The following is a 14,989-nucleotide window of genomic DNA, read 5'->3' on the forward strand; positions in this document are numbered from 1 at the left end:
TTTTCCATTTCATTCTTCAGATTTGGGAAATTTTCTGATATTATTTCATTGAATAGATTGTTCATTCCTTTGGTCTGTTTCTCTAAGCCTTCCTCAATCTCAATAATTCTTAAATTTGGCCTTTTCATGATATCCCATAGTTCTTGTATATTCTGTTCATGATTTCTTACCATCTTCTCTGTTTGTTCAACTTTGTTTTGAAGGTTAAATATTTTGTCTTCAATGTCTGAGATTCTGTCTTCCAGGTGTTCTATCCTATTGGATATGCTTTCTATGGAGTTCTTAATTTGGTTTATTGTTTCCTTCATTTCAAGGATTTCTGTTTGTTTTTTTTTCAATATCTCTAACTCTTTATTGAAATGATCTTTTGCTTCCTGTATTTGCTCTTTTAACTGTCGATTGGTGCAATCATTCAATGCCTGCATTTGCTCTTTCATCTCATCATTCAGTGCCTGCATTTGCTGTTTCATCTCATCGTTTGCTTCCCTAATCATTTTAATTGTGTACATTCTGAACTCCTTTTCTATCATTTCTTCTGCCATGCTGTCATTGGGTTTTATTGATGTAACATCTAGATTTGTTTGGGGCATTTTCTTCCCTTGTTTTCTCATATTGTTCAGGTATCAATGGACTGCTGAGATATTGCAGATTTCCTCTATTGACTTATCATGTCCCTGAAGATTTCTAGTATATCCCCTCTTAGCCTTCAGTGGGCTGAAGTCTTGGAGGAAGTTGATAATGCGGTGCTCCACCAGAAAGCTGCCTCTCTAGGGGTGGTGGCCTTCAGGTGGGGTATATTCCCTGCTAGTGGGAGAGGTGCCTCAACTTGTTGACCAATGGTCATCCAAAGGGGAACTAGCTGCAGGCTGAGGCAAGGCCTGTTTGGGCCTGTGTCTCTGGTTTTACCGTCCTTGTGGGAAAAGTTCACCCGGCAGGGAAGACTCACCCGGTGGGGAGGTCTCCCTTGTCAGTTCCCCTCCTAGAGGTTCCCCTCAATCTACAGCTACCGCCTGGGCTGGGCTGCCTTCCTCTGCAACGTTCCCAGGGGCCCGGACCTACCTCCTGGGCCTGGGAGCCTCACCCTTCGCAGATGAGTCTCCTTGGGCTGCCCCTCCTCAGAGAATCTGCCTGCAGTCCTGGAACCTTCGCTCCACCCCTAAGTGTGTCTCTGTGTGGCTCTTCCACCAAGAAGCCACCTAGGTCCTGGGACCCTGCTGTGCACCTAATCGCCTAGGTATGTGGCCCCTCCTCTGAGCAGCCACCTGGAGCCCCGTACAATCGCTCCGAGTCCCAGTGACCCGCCACACGCCTCTTCCTCCGGACAGCCACCTGGTGTTCCGGTGCAGTCACTAGGAGTCCAAGCAACTCACTGCATGCCTCCTCCTCCCACCAACCGCCAGTAGCCGTGGGCAGTCACTCCGAGTCCAAGTGACCCACCCTGTTCCTCCTCCTCCTCTGGGCAGCCCCCTGGTGTTCAGGAGCGGTTGCTTTGAGTCCAAACAACTCACCACTCGCCTCCTCCTCTGAGCAGCCGCCTGGAGCTCTGATGCAGTCACTGCGAGTCCAAGCGACCCGCCACGCTCCTCCTCCTCCTCCAGGTAGCCCCCCCCCCCCCGGTGTTCAGAAGCGGTCTCTCTGAGTCCAAACAGCTCGCCGCGCAGCTCCTCCTCTGGCGACTGCCTGTAGCTGTGGTACAGTCACTCCGAGTCCAAGTGGCCGCGCTCCTCCTCCTCTTCCTCCTCCTCCAGGCAGGCCCCGGTGTTCAGGACTGGTTGCTCTGAGTCCAAACAGCTCGCCGCGCAGCTCCTCCTCTAGCCACTTGGGTTTTTAAATCACAGTTATTTATGATTTCCTCTGTAGTAAGATCACAGTTGGAAATATACTAATGTGCTTTTCCTTTTATATTTCTTTATCCAAGACATTTTACCTATAAAACCTGAGGTAAGAGGGTTTTTAAAATTTTGTTTTGTTTTTGTTTTTAAGGGAAATTGGGTTACCATAGCTAGGATGCAAAGAGAAAGAAAGAGTCATTATTCATCTATGCTTTCCAAAATAGACCATTAAACCCCATTTCAGAAATGGTACCATTAAAGGAACATTGGGACAGCTCAGTTCAGAAATATCTACCTCTTCTGGAACTCTAAAGAGAAAAGGGGGTCAGAAGAAAAAGTTCTCACAAATTACATCAGTACTAAAACTAGAAGGTGAAGAAATCCCCAAATTTCAACTTATAAATATGGTCATGACCCAAAGTAGCAGAACCAACATGAGATCATGTGGCAGTCTGAGGATGAGCAGATTCAGATGGGACCAACTGAGAACTGGAAGGTTCCTGAGTCGGCTAGTCTCAGAATTAGAAATAGAGGTTCTCTTCAACTAGGAGAGATCCCACTCGGGGTGGAAACTTCTGCAAGCTGTGTGGCAATCCCCCTTATCCTGGGGGAATATGTTCTGAGATCTCCAGTGGATGCCTGAAACCTCAGATAGTACAGAACTATATACGTACTATTTTTTCCCTATACATACATTCCCTATATAAGGTATGTACCTGTGATTAACTTTATCTTTTCACTTCAAGGAAGCACTTTGTGACTTCTCTTCAGCATATTCGAATTGTCATCATGAATATTCTTCCACTTTGGGGCCATTATTAAGTAAGAGTTATTTGAACACAAGCACTGTGATACCTTGGTCGTCAATCAGTCTGAGAACTGAGACAGCTATAGAGTGACTAATAGTCAGGGAGCGTACACAGCATGGATACACAAGACAAAGAGATGATTCATGTCCTGGTTGGGACAGAGCAGAATGGTAGGAGAGTTTATTATGCTATTCAGAGTGGTGTGTAATTTAAAACTGTCAGTTGCTGATTTCTGGAATTTTCCATTTAATATTTTTGGACTATAATTGACCTTGGATGGCTGAATCCATGAAAAGTGAAGACTTGGATAGGAGGACTACTAGATTGAAATTCAACAGTGTTAACACTTGAGAGAAGTAGTTGAAGACAGAGGGAGAAGGCCCTGAGACACCCTTCCTCTTCTTTCCAATTTCTCAAGGATCTCTTCTGTTTCATTTCCTGGTTGCCTTAAAGCATTTTTATTTTTTTCTAACTATGGTGAGAGAGTCTTCGTATTAATTTGTTTTTCTTTGCTATATCCCCATCCCTTTAAATTTTTTGCCTGTCTTCATATATTCTCTAATTATAAAAAATAAGAAATATGTGTATATTAAAAAATACATCAATGTAGACAAAATAAATATACAAAGTTGAACTTGAGATATAATATGCCACATCCACTTTATTCATGCTGTTTTGCATTTTTAGTTTTTAGTTTTCAATTCAAAGATAAATCTTGGATATCTTTCCATATCAGTGTATATATTGCTATTTTTCAAGACTAATATTTAAAAGACACACTTTAATAATTAATGAATCCTCTTTGGGCTTTTAAGTCACTTTCAGATGATCACTGTTACAAACAGTGCTGTAGTAAATATCATTGTACACATATCTTGTATAATTTTGTGAATCTTTCCGTAGAATGCATTCCAAAAAATAGAATTCCTGGGTCAAAGAAGTTGACCAGATGTATCATGCCACAGCTCAAATCCTGGCCTCGTTTATTGTCCAAACTGCAGTGTTCAGTTGCTTTTTCACTCACAGTAATCCTGGGGCCACCACGGCCCACTTCCTTATTAAGCACAGTGCTTATACCCTTCACCAAATTTGAGCTGGGAACCCCTTCTCATTCTGTCAATTCTGTACTTCTCTGGGAGCAGGGGAGGAACTCTTTTAGGTTGTGGGTTTATATTTTCCCATTTTTCAGGAAATGGGTGGATTTCACCACTGGTCGTTTTCTATTGTTCTTTGTGCTTTGGTTACATTCTTAGTCTCCAACTGAGGATAATGGCAGGACCTTGGCTTCCACCACTGCCCTGGAAAGCTGGAATTCTTCCAGCAGTAGAGATTTCTGCGTTTCCTTCTTCCTTCTTCCTGCCACTCAAATAAAGAGTTAATCCCTGGATACTTCTCAAAAACTGGTCCCCAACTCCAAGACTGCTCAGGAATCCCTCACACTCTTCATTCATCTGCTAATTCTACCTGCCTTCTTTCTAGAGAACAACCTCTTTTGACTAAGCTGGTGGCAGATTCAACTTTCAATAAGCTAAGAGGAAAGGAGAAGACATGCCGTAGGAAAAGGCAGAAGGGGTAGTGTGGAGAAGAGCCAGGTCTCAGTTTATTCTCAAAGCACTGAAGCCTCAAGTACACACATCGTACCAAGGGCTACATTCCAGGTGTGCCCTGGCAGGGGGTCCCAGGGTGCCTGGCCTCCACATCACGTTAAGATTCACTTGTTAATTTGGGAGATGGTCTCCCAGATCCTCAGCAGCCATCTCCTTCCTGTGGAGCACAGAAAACTCAGGGTAATCTTGTTCTCTGCCCCCGGGTTAGGGAGGGGGAACAGGAAAAGAGAAAAAGGAAAACTTCTCCTTTTTTAAAAATAAGCCTCAGAGCTATATTCAAAAGGGCAAGTAGACCACTGTTACACTAATGTAAACTTGAACCATCTAATTTCTTTGACTCTCTTTCTAAGCAGCAAATACAATATATAGGCTGTATTTTTTCAGTTTATTAATTGATATAAAGAGAACATTTTTCCCACTTAATGATCTACTTGTTCCCATTTCTTGGAAAACAACTAAGACCGTGGAAGCATTACGGTTTGTTGAGAACTTTACAGTCCAATGCTCAGGTTTAACCTCAATAACCCAAAAGTTTTCAGGGCAAAGTTTGATTCAGGAGGCCCTTGAAAGTCACATCTGGTCACATCTTTCATTTCTCTTCCGTGCAGACACACCAAGGCAAGCACAGATGCCTGCAATACTGCTGACCACCCCTAACAAAAGGGCGATTGCATCTCCTACTCTTACTGCTTCAACAAGTGGGGAAACAAAAAACAATGAAATGAGGACTAAGAGCAACTCTGTTGAAACTGAGGTCATGACCTTGGGATCTTGAGGGTTGGAGGTTCCAAAGGAATGTTTGTATGAAATTCTGTCTTGAAATTTCCCCTTTCTGGAGTTCCAGATGCTGAGGCTAAGAGGTTAACATGACACCTCCTTCCAGGACACATCCACTACAGGAATCCACAATATATATTTCATGTGCTTTTATTATTACTATTTTAACCTAAGCTTATTTTATTAGATTTTTGTTTTTTGTTTTTCCAAAGCATAAAGAACTATTTGACGCCTATCTTTGTGCTTTTATATTTTGGGGGTAATATTCCAAACTAATAAAATCTTGTCAGATCCTCCAGCTCTAAAGTAAAACAAAAAACAAACAAACAAACAAAAAAATGGGAGGAGGGAGCACAACTTCCTAGCTGTGTGGCCTTGGGAATGTTACTTAGATTTTCTCTGTCTCTGCTTCCTATCACATGTTTATTTTAAGGATTAAATTAGATAAAAGAAAAGCCCAGGACTGACACCTGGCAAACGGCAAGCTGTCAATAAGTGTTAGTGGCTCTCCCCCACACCTCTCTGACACACTGGAGCAGAAAGGCTTATCTCATAGTTTTGTTTACAGATCCTCTCAGCAAGATGACTCAAATCTCTGCCACTCTTGCTTTGGATTTTAGCTCTGGAATCAGTCCAGCTATGCAGAGGACTAGTCTTGTGACTTGTTCTTCTTTTTCTTTTCAGCGTAGATAGGGAATCATGAAAACCGAGAAAATGAAACCCAGCTTGTTAAAACTCCCTGAGGAACAGAAACTTAAGTGATTTTGGAAAGAATTGTCCTTCTTTCTCAGCTGTGACCCTCTGACTGGACTCACTAGGGCTTTGGCCCTGTGCCTCCTTCATACCTCCAATGGAGGAAAGGGAAACTGAGAAGAGAGGCAGGAGCTTAAGAGGGGTTCTCCAAATGGCAGTGTGGCATCTCTTGGGCCTAACTTCTATGTGTTCGCCACACTTTCAAGCTACCTTTGCAACACAGAGAAGTGAGGCTGGAACAGGATAAAAGGAAAGCCACAACAGGAACCAGGGGAGCTTCCACTGGGATGTGGGGAGGGGGGCGGTATTTATGCCCAGAAGAACCACGGAGTAGAAGACACCAGGTAAATTCAATCTGCAAATTGTGCTTTTTTTTTTCTTTTTGAAGATAAAAGAACAGATGAAAGAAGGTACCTTGCTGCCTCCAACCCCAGAGCTAATCATGAGCAACAGAGATTTATTTCAAATAACGTTTTCATTTAGAGATAATTGTCAATAATCAGTCAGTGATTTTTTTTCCCTCTGTTTTCTTCATATTTTTCTAAATAGCTGAGGAGTGGTCCAGGGAAATTGAACTCAGATGACCTATTTTGCCTGTCCGTCCATTCATCCATGTTCATGGATCCTTTCTTATGCATTCATAAACCCATTAATTATTCACTCATTAATTCACTCAGTCAATGTTTATTGAATTCCAACCAGGTGTTAGACATTGTTCTGTGTTTCTCATGTTTTGAGAATAATTCAAGTGAAAATAAAGATAAAGAACATTTATTGATCCAGTGGGAAAAAAAACAAAGAAATGGAGGTTAAAACTTTCTGGAAGTCAGACAGGTGGTAAAGAGAGGAATGCAGTCTTACTGGCTAAAAGTCAAACCACAGAGTATTCAAAACCTAGTAAACAACTGGAGTTAGTATCTGCTGGCCTTCAACATCTCCCTGCAGAGAGAACCCTAACAGACTAACTAGAATGCCTAACAGACAATTAGAATGGTTTTGCAATTTAGAATTTCTGCCCAGACAATAAATTACCTCTGAAAACAACTTTTTTTGTGTGTGAAAATCTATAAAAATTCTTTCCTGCACTTGCCCTTTGGGGCACCATCCAGGGCCACATGACTCACTGTACCTGAAATGCAATTCTTTGTTTCCCTTATAAATGGTATTTCCTTTGACCTCTATGACAGTCTTTTAGTTAATTACAGACTGCATGTCAGGAACCGTTTTATTTGTTCTACGTTGTTATCTATTATTGTGTTTAATCCCTGAAACAGCTTTATGGCATATTTAGTGGTTAACTCATTTTTAGGTGTCAGGAAACAGACTACAAAGGGATTAAGTAATTTGAGCAGGATGGTACACTTGTAAATGGAGGATCTTTGTTTCTACAATGCTGGTAGGCTAACTCCAAAACCAGGACTAGAGTGAACTAAGTGAGGGGCTAAGATATGAAATGTAAGGAGACTTTCATTCTCAGGATGGTGCAAAACGCTATTATACAACCCCAAGACTGAATACCTCCTTAAATGTACCTTAAGTGCCCTGTTTACCTTACTGTGCTGTGTCCCAGCCCTGCTCACCACCTACATTTTTTCCCATATTTTTAATGTGGTGTATTATAATACATAATGGTGGTATTTGTATACCTATGATTTAAAACTATAGTTTGGCCAATATCATTTCCCAACATTTCCCCTTCCCCTAACCCACAACCCCCTGGCCCCTTTCCTCTACTTCACTGATCTTCCCTTCAGTTTCCATGGGATCCCCTTCCCCCACCATTCTTTTCCTCTCTAGCTTCCACATATGAGAGAAAACACAAGACCCAAGACCTTCTGAGTTTGGCTTATTTCACTTAACACAATCTTTTCAAGTTCCATTCATTTTTCCATAAATGACATAATTTCCTTTTTTTCTTTCTTTTTTTGCTTTGGTATCATCTTACATTCCTTTTTTATTTTTAATTTTTTTTAAAAAATTCATTCTATTTAGTTGTATACAACAGAATTTTTATGTATCATGATACATGGAATATAACTTCCCATTCTACTGGTTGTACGTGATGTGGAGTTATACTGGACGTGTATTAATATATGAACATAGGAAACTTATATCCAATTCATTCTACTCTCTTTCCCATAACCATTCCCCTCATCCCTTGTCCAATCCTGTGAACCTCCACTCCTGCCTCCCCTCAGCCTATGGTTAGTCAGTGTCTGCATATCAAAGAGAACATTCAGCCTTTGGTTTTTTTGAGATTGACTTATTTCACTTAGCATATTCTCCAGCTCCACCCATTTACCAGCAAATGCCATAATTTCTCTTTTCTTTATGGTTGAGTAATATTCCACTGTGTATATATACCACTTTTTAAAAAATCCATTCATCTGTGGAAGGGCACCTAGGTTGGTTCCATAGTTTATTGTGAATTGAGCTGCTGTGAACATTGACGTGGACATGTCGCTATAGTATGCTGATTTTAAGTCCTTTGGGTATATACCGACAAGATGAGTGGGATAACTGGGCCAAATGGTGGTTCTATTCCAAGTTTTCTGAGGAATCTCCATACTGCTTTCCAGAGTGGTTACACCATTTTGCATTCCCACCAGAAATGTATGAGTGTACCTTTTTCCCCACATCCTTTCCAACATTTATTGTTGTTTATATTCTTGATAATTGCCATTCTGACTGGAATGAGATGGAATCTCAGTGTAGTTTTCATTTGCATTTCTCTAATTGCTAGAGATGTTGTACATTTTTTCATATATTTGTTGATAGATTGTATTTCTTTTACTGTGAAGTGTCTGTTCAGTTTCTTTGCCCATTTACTGATTGGGTTATTTGTTTTTTTGGTGTTAAGTTTTTAGAGTTCTTAATATATCCTGGAAATTAATGCTGTATCTGAGGTGCAAGTGACAAAGATTTTCTCCCATTCTGTAGGTTCTGTCTTCAGGTTCTTGATTGTTTCCTTTGTTGAGAAGAAGCTTTTGAGTTTGAATCCATCCCATTTATTAATTCTTGATTTTATTTTGTGCACTTCGGAGTCCTTTTGAAGAATTCAGTTCCTAAGCCAACATTATGGAAAGTTAAGCCTACTTTTTTTCTATTAGGTGCCCAGATGTGCCTTGATCCACCTAGAGTTGAGTTTTGTGCAGGGTGAGAGGTAGGGGTCTAACTTCATTTTATTATATATGGATTTCCAGTTCTCCCAGTACCATTTGTTAAATAGGCTATCTTTTCTCCAATGTATATTTATGATGTCTTTGTCTAGCATGAGAGAACTGTATTTATGTGGGTTTGTCTCAGTGTCTTCTATTCTGTACTATGGATCTTCATGTCTGTTTTGGTGCCAGTACTGTGCTGTTTTTGTTACTACAGTTCTGTAGTATAACTTAAGATCTGGTATTGTGATACTTAAGATCCTGCTTCACTTTTCTTGCTAAGGATTACTTTGGCTATTCTGGGCCTCTTATTTTTCCAGATGAATTTCATGACTCCTTTTTCTATTTCTATGAAGAACACCATTGGAACCTGAATAGGAGTTGCATTAAAACTGTATAACGCTTTTGGTAGTATGGCCATTTTGACAATATTAATTCTGCCTATCCAAAAACATGGGAGATCTTTTCATCTTCTAAATTTTTCTTCAATGTCTTTCTTTAGTGTTCTATAGTTTTCATTGTAGAGGTCTTTTACCTCTTTTGTTAGATTGATTCTCAAGTATTTTATTTTATTTTATTTTATTTTGAGGCTATTGTGAATGGGGTAGTTTTCCTAATTTCTCTTTCAGAGGATTCATCACTGATGTACAGAAATGCATTTGATTTGTAGGTGTTAATGTTATATCCTGCTACTTTGCTAAATTCATTTATGACTTCTCAGAGTTTTCTGGTGGAGTGTTTTGGGTCTTCTAAATAAAGAATCATGACATCAGCAAATAGGGATAGTTTGAGTTTTTCTTTTCCTCTTTGTATCCCTTTAATTTCTTTCTTCTGTCTAATTGCTCTGGCCAGAGTTTCCAGGACTATGTTGAATAGAAGTGGTGAAAGAGGGCATCCCTGTCTTATTCCAATTTTCTCAGGGAATGCTTTCAGTTTTTCTCCATTTTGAATAATGTTGACTTTGGATTTAGCATATACAGCTTTTACAATGTTGAAGTATGTTCCTACTATCCCTAGTTTTTTTAGTGTTTTGAACATGAATGAATGCTGAATTTTGTCAAATGCTTTTTCTGCATCTATTCAGACTACCATGTGATTCCTGTCTTTAACTCTGTAGATTTGATGAATTATGTTTATTGATTTCTGTATGTTGAACAAACCTTGCATCTCTGGGATGAACCCCACTTGATCATGGTGCACTATCTTTTTAATATGGTTTTATATAGGATTTGTCAGTATTTTACTAAGAATTTTTGCATTTGTTTTCATTAGAGATATTGGTCTTAAGTTTTCTTGATGAGTCTTTGGTTTTGGTATCAGAGTGATACTAGCTTCATAGAATGAGTTTGGAAGGGTCCTTCCTTTTCTATTTCATGGAATAATTTGAGGAGGATTGATATTAGTTCTTCTTTAAAAGTCTAGTAGAACTCAGCCGAGAATCTGTCTGGTCTTGGGCTTTTCTTTCTTGGTAGGTTTTTGATGGAGTCTTCAGTTTCATTGCTTGAAACTGATCTTTTAAAATTTTCTGTGTCCTCCCGATTCTCTTTGGGTAGGTCTTATGACTCTAGAAATTTGTCCATACCTTCAGGATTTGCTGTTTTATTAAAATATAAGATTTCAAAATAGGTTGTGATTATCATATGTATTTCAGTAATGTCTGTCATGATATTTCCTTTTTTCATCACACTTTTAGTAATTTGAATTTTCTCTTTCTCTTTGTTAGCTTGGCTAAGGGTTTATCAATTTTATTTTTTCAAAGAAACAACTTTTTGTTTTGTCAATTTTTTGATTGTTTCTTTTGTTTCAATTTCATTGCTTTCAGTTTTGATTTTAATTATTTCCTGTCTTCTACTGATTTGTTCTTTTTTTTTTTTTTTAGGGCTTTGAGATGTAATGTTAGGTTATTTATTTGTTGACTTTCTATTCTTTTAATGAATGAGCTCAATGCAATGAACTTTATTATTAGAACTGCCTTCATAGTTTCCAAGAGATTTTGATATGTTGTATCAGTATTTTCATTTACCTCTAAGTATTGTTTAATTTCATCCAGGATTTCTTCTGCTATTCATTCATCATTCAATAGAGTATTATTTAGTCTCCAGGTGTTAGAGTAACTTCTATTTTTTATTTTATCATTGATTTCTAATTTCAGTTCATTTGATCTGATAGAATGTAGAGTATTATCTCTATTTTTTTTTTTTGTATTTGCTAGGAAATAATATATCTAACTCAAACTATCCCTATTTGCTGATGACATAATGTATCTTGTGGCCTAAGATATGGTCTATTTTAAGAGAGGGATTCATGTGCTGCTGAGAAGAAAGTGTATTTATTCATCAATGGATGAAATATTTTACATATGTCTGTGAAGTCTAGATTATTGATTGTATTTAGTTCTATAGTTTCTTTATTTAGTTTTTGTTTAGAAGATCTGTGTAGCAGTGAGAGAGGTGTGTTTAAGTTACCCAGTATTATTGTGTTGTGGTCTATTTGCTTCTTGAAATTGAGAAGAGTTTGTTTGATGTACAATGATGCCCCATTGTTTGGGGCATAAATATTTATGATTGTTATGTCTTATTGATCTATAATTCCCTTAAGCAGTATGAAATGGCCTTCTTTGTCTCTTCTGATTAACTTTGGCTTGAAGTCCACTTATCTGATATGAGGATAGAAACTCCTGCTTGTTTATGTGATCCATGTGAATGATATGTTTTTTCCCATCATTTTACCTTCAGTCTGTGGGTATTTTTGCCTAAGGGGTTGAGTCTCTTGGAGACAGCATATTTTTGGGTCTTGTTTTTTAATCCAATCTGCCAGTCTATGTCCTTAGATTGATGAGTTTAGTTCATTTATATTTAATGTAATTACTGAGATATGATTTTTATTCCCTGATATTTTGATGTATTTCTAGTTTTTAGTTTGAATTAGTTTCTCCTTTAATTTATAGCTATTATTTTAGGGTAGTTCCTCCCTTTGCTGGTTTTCACTTTTATTTTTCATTTCTTCTTCATGAAATATTGAGTGTATTTTGTGGTATAGGCTTTCTAGTTATGAATTCTCTTAACTTTTGTTTATCATGGAAGGTTTTAATTTCATCATCAATTCTGAAGCTTAATTTTGCTGGGTATTGTAGCCTTGGCTACCATCCATTTTCTTTCAGAGATTGGTATATATTTTTGTAAGACCTCCTAGCTTTGAGTGTCTGGGTTGAGAGATCAGCTGAGATCTGGATTAGTTTCCCTATGATTGTTGCCTGTCAAATTTTTTTTTTTTGGCAGCGTTTAAAATTCTATCCCTATTCTGTATGTTAGGAATTTTCATAATAATGTGCCTTGGTGTGGGTTTGTTGTAATTTTGTATATTTGGGGTCCTGTAAACCTCCTGTATTTGATTTTCTAACTCTTTTTTTAGCATTGGGAAATTTTCTGATATTATTTCATTGAAACAATTGTGCATTCCTTTTGTTTGTATCTTTGAGCGCTCATCTTTCCCAATAAATCTTAAATTTGATCTTTTTAGGTTATCCCATATTTCTTGGAATTTCTGTTTATGGTCTCTTAACATTTTTTCTCCATGGTCAACTTTGTTTACAATTTTATTTATTTTGTCTTCATTCCCTGAAACTCTGTCTTTCAAGTGATATAGTCTATTGGTGATGCTTTCAAATGAATTTTTCATTTGGCTTATAGATTCCTTCTTTTTGAAGATTTCTGTTGGATTGTTTTTTCAGACTATTTGTTTATTGAGGTGATCTTTCACTTCCAGTATTTTCTCTGGTTCCACTCCTCATATCGTTCTTTACTTCTCAGGTCCCTTTCACCATGTATGTTCTAAACTCCTTCTCTGACATTTCTTCCACTGTGGTGTCAACGGATTCTGTTAGAATATTTTGGTTTGTTAGGGGCTATTTGTTCCCTTGCTTTTTAATGGTCTTTTTGGGTCTACCCATCTAACAGTATGGATCTGAGGCAGTAGAGTTTATACCCCATGGATTTATAGTGTCCCTGAAGGCTCCAGTACTTCACTTGCTGAAAAGCTGCCTGTCTCCTTACCTGGTTTCATGCCACAGGAGCAACTAGGAAAGTGACCTCCTCTATTCTGCCACCTTGAGAAACCTCTCATTTTTCTTTATGACTGAATAGAGCTCCATTGTGTATATATACCACATTTTCTTTATCCTCTCATCTGCTTCCATAGTTTGCCAATTGTGAATTTCACTTCTCTAAACATAGGCATTCATGTGTCACCATAGTATGTGGTTTTAATTCTTTAGTATATATGCAAAGGACTGGTCATTTGATGGATCCATTCCAACTCTTTTGAGGAGTCTCCATACTGATTTCCAAAGTGGTTGTATTAATTGTAGTCAGTATAAAAGTGTTCCTTTTTCTCCATATTCTCTTTAGATTTTATTATCATTTACACTCTCCATGGCTGCCATTCTGTCAGGAGTGAGATGAAATCTCAGTGGAGAGAGCGGAGCCAAGATGGCAGCCGAGTTGGAGTATGAATCTGTGCTGCGTGTGAAGCCTGACCTCAGTCTATCAGATTCCACTCCAGGCCTCCAACCGCAGTTACAGGGCATCTGACTGGAAATTAGATCAATCTGATTGGACTGGTCCTCTCCGAATCACTTCAAAAGGGAAGATTGCCTATATCAAACTTGAAGATAAAATTTCAGGAGAGCTCTTTGCTCAGGCAGCAGTAGAACAATATCCTGGTATTGCTGTGGAGACAGTGACAGATTCTAGTCGCTACTTTGTTATTCGGATTCAGGATGGTACCGGGCAAAGTGCATTCATTGGCATTGGATTCACAGATGGGGAGATGCCTTTGACTTTAATGTCTCCTTGCAAAATCACTTCAAGTGGGTAAAGCAGGAACTTGAGATTTCCAAAGAATCTCAAGAAATGGACACTCATCCCAAGTTGGGTCTAGGCTTCAAGAAAAAACAGGTCATCAAATTGAGTATTGGGAACATTACAACCAAGAAAGGAGGTGCTTCTAAGCCCAGGACTGCAGGAGCTGGGGGCCTAAGCTTACTTCCTCTTCCCCCTGGAGGCAAAGTCACTATTCCCCCACCATCTTCCTCAGTTGCTATCACAGTAATCATGTCACTTCACCACCCATTCAAAAATCTAACCATGGAGGTAGTAATTCAGGTATCCTTTTAGATTTGGATTCTCCTGCACCTGTCACAACACCAGCACCAGTTCTGTTTTCTGCAAGCAATGACTTCTGGGGAGACTTTAGCACTGCATCCAGCTCTGTTCTAAACCAAGCACCACAACCATCCAGCTGGGTCCAGTTTTGAATAGCCTTGGCAAGACAGTAAGGACAGACTTGAAGAATAAAAATGACATTGAGGGCACCAATCTGTGAGGGAGGTTAGGAACCCCTTCCCTCCCCCAAACCAAAATTAATGGACGATCTTCTTCATAGCTTCTCCATTACATTCAAGCTGATTTATGTCACTCTCCTATGTTATTAATTGCTATACAGCCAAGAGAGTATCTCTTATTTCCTGGTGATTACCAGTGCAGGAGAACAGTGGATCTTACCATACTTGTGGCTGGCTATGCAGGGTTCAAAAGACCAGTGTCTTTTTGAGGGGAAATGACCTCTAATTTGTAAAATTTTTCTCCATCTTTTAAATTCTTGAACTTATCTCAGAATCATCTCATGATCTTTGTGTGCGTCCTTGTGAAACCCTATTTGTTTCAGGGGAGACAGAGCCTTGAATCTTTCTTTTCCACTAACCCAAGACTCTAAAAATGGACAGACTGATCTCAGTATTTACAAATTCAGAATTTTGATAAGAGTAGGTTTGGAAAAAGATGGGTGTCCTGGGTCTCTTCTATAAAGCTTCCTTCAGGTTTGTCCTATTCAATGAATATCCAGCACTAGGTACAGCTCATCACCTTCTTGTATGTTTACATGTCTTGTCCTATGATAATAGGGTTGTATTGGTGGCACCACTACTCTTGTGTTTATTGAATAGTGCAACATCTTTGACATCTTTGGGTATTTCAGGAAGGAAAGAAGTTCAA

At 38.8% G+C, this 14,989-nt stretch overlaps 2 protein-coding genes, 1 long non-coding RNA gene and 1 pseudogene across 5 annotated transcripts in view; 1 reads left to right on the top strand and 3 right to left on the bottom strand.

The window, feature by feature from the left end:
* Positions 1–14,989, bottom strand: part of LOC306660140 — a 292,372-nt gene that overhangs the window by 238,557 nt on the left and 38,826 nt on the right. The gene's annotated exons all lie outside the window — the stretch shown is intronic.
* LOC306660107 (interferon-induced protein with tetratricopeptide repeats 2-like) overlaps positions 1–14,989 on the bottom strand; it is a 44,173-nt gene that overhangs the window by 14,406 nt on the left and 14,778 nt on the right. The gene's annotated exons all lie outside the window — the stretch shown is intronic.
* Positions 4,623–5,176, bottom strand: LOC306659021 (small integral membrane protein 30-like). The gene has a single exon (XM_079136270.1). The coding sequence runs from the start codon at positions 5,005–5,007 to the stop codon at positions 4,819–4,821; it is 189 nt and encodes a 62-aa protein (XP_078992396.1). The 5' UTR covers positions 5,008–5,176; the 3' UTR covers positions 4,623–4,818.
* Positions 7,935–14,650, top strand: LOC306660124 (adaptin ear-binding coat-associated protein 1-like; annotated as a pseudogene). The gene has a single exon. The product of its transcript is annotated as an adaptin ear-binding coat-associated protein 1-like (transcript).

Source organism: Sciurus vulgaris, assembly GCF_902686455.1.
Source record: "Sciurus vulgaris genome assembly, chromosome: 4".
Taxonomy (NCBI): Eukaryota; Metazoa; Chordata; class Mammalia; order Rodentia; family Sciuridae; genus Sciurus; species Sciurus vulgaris.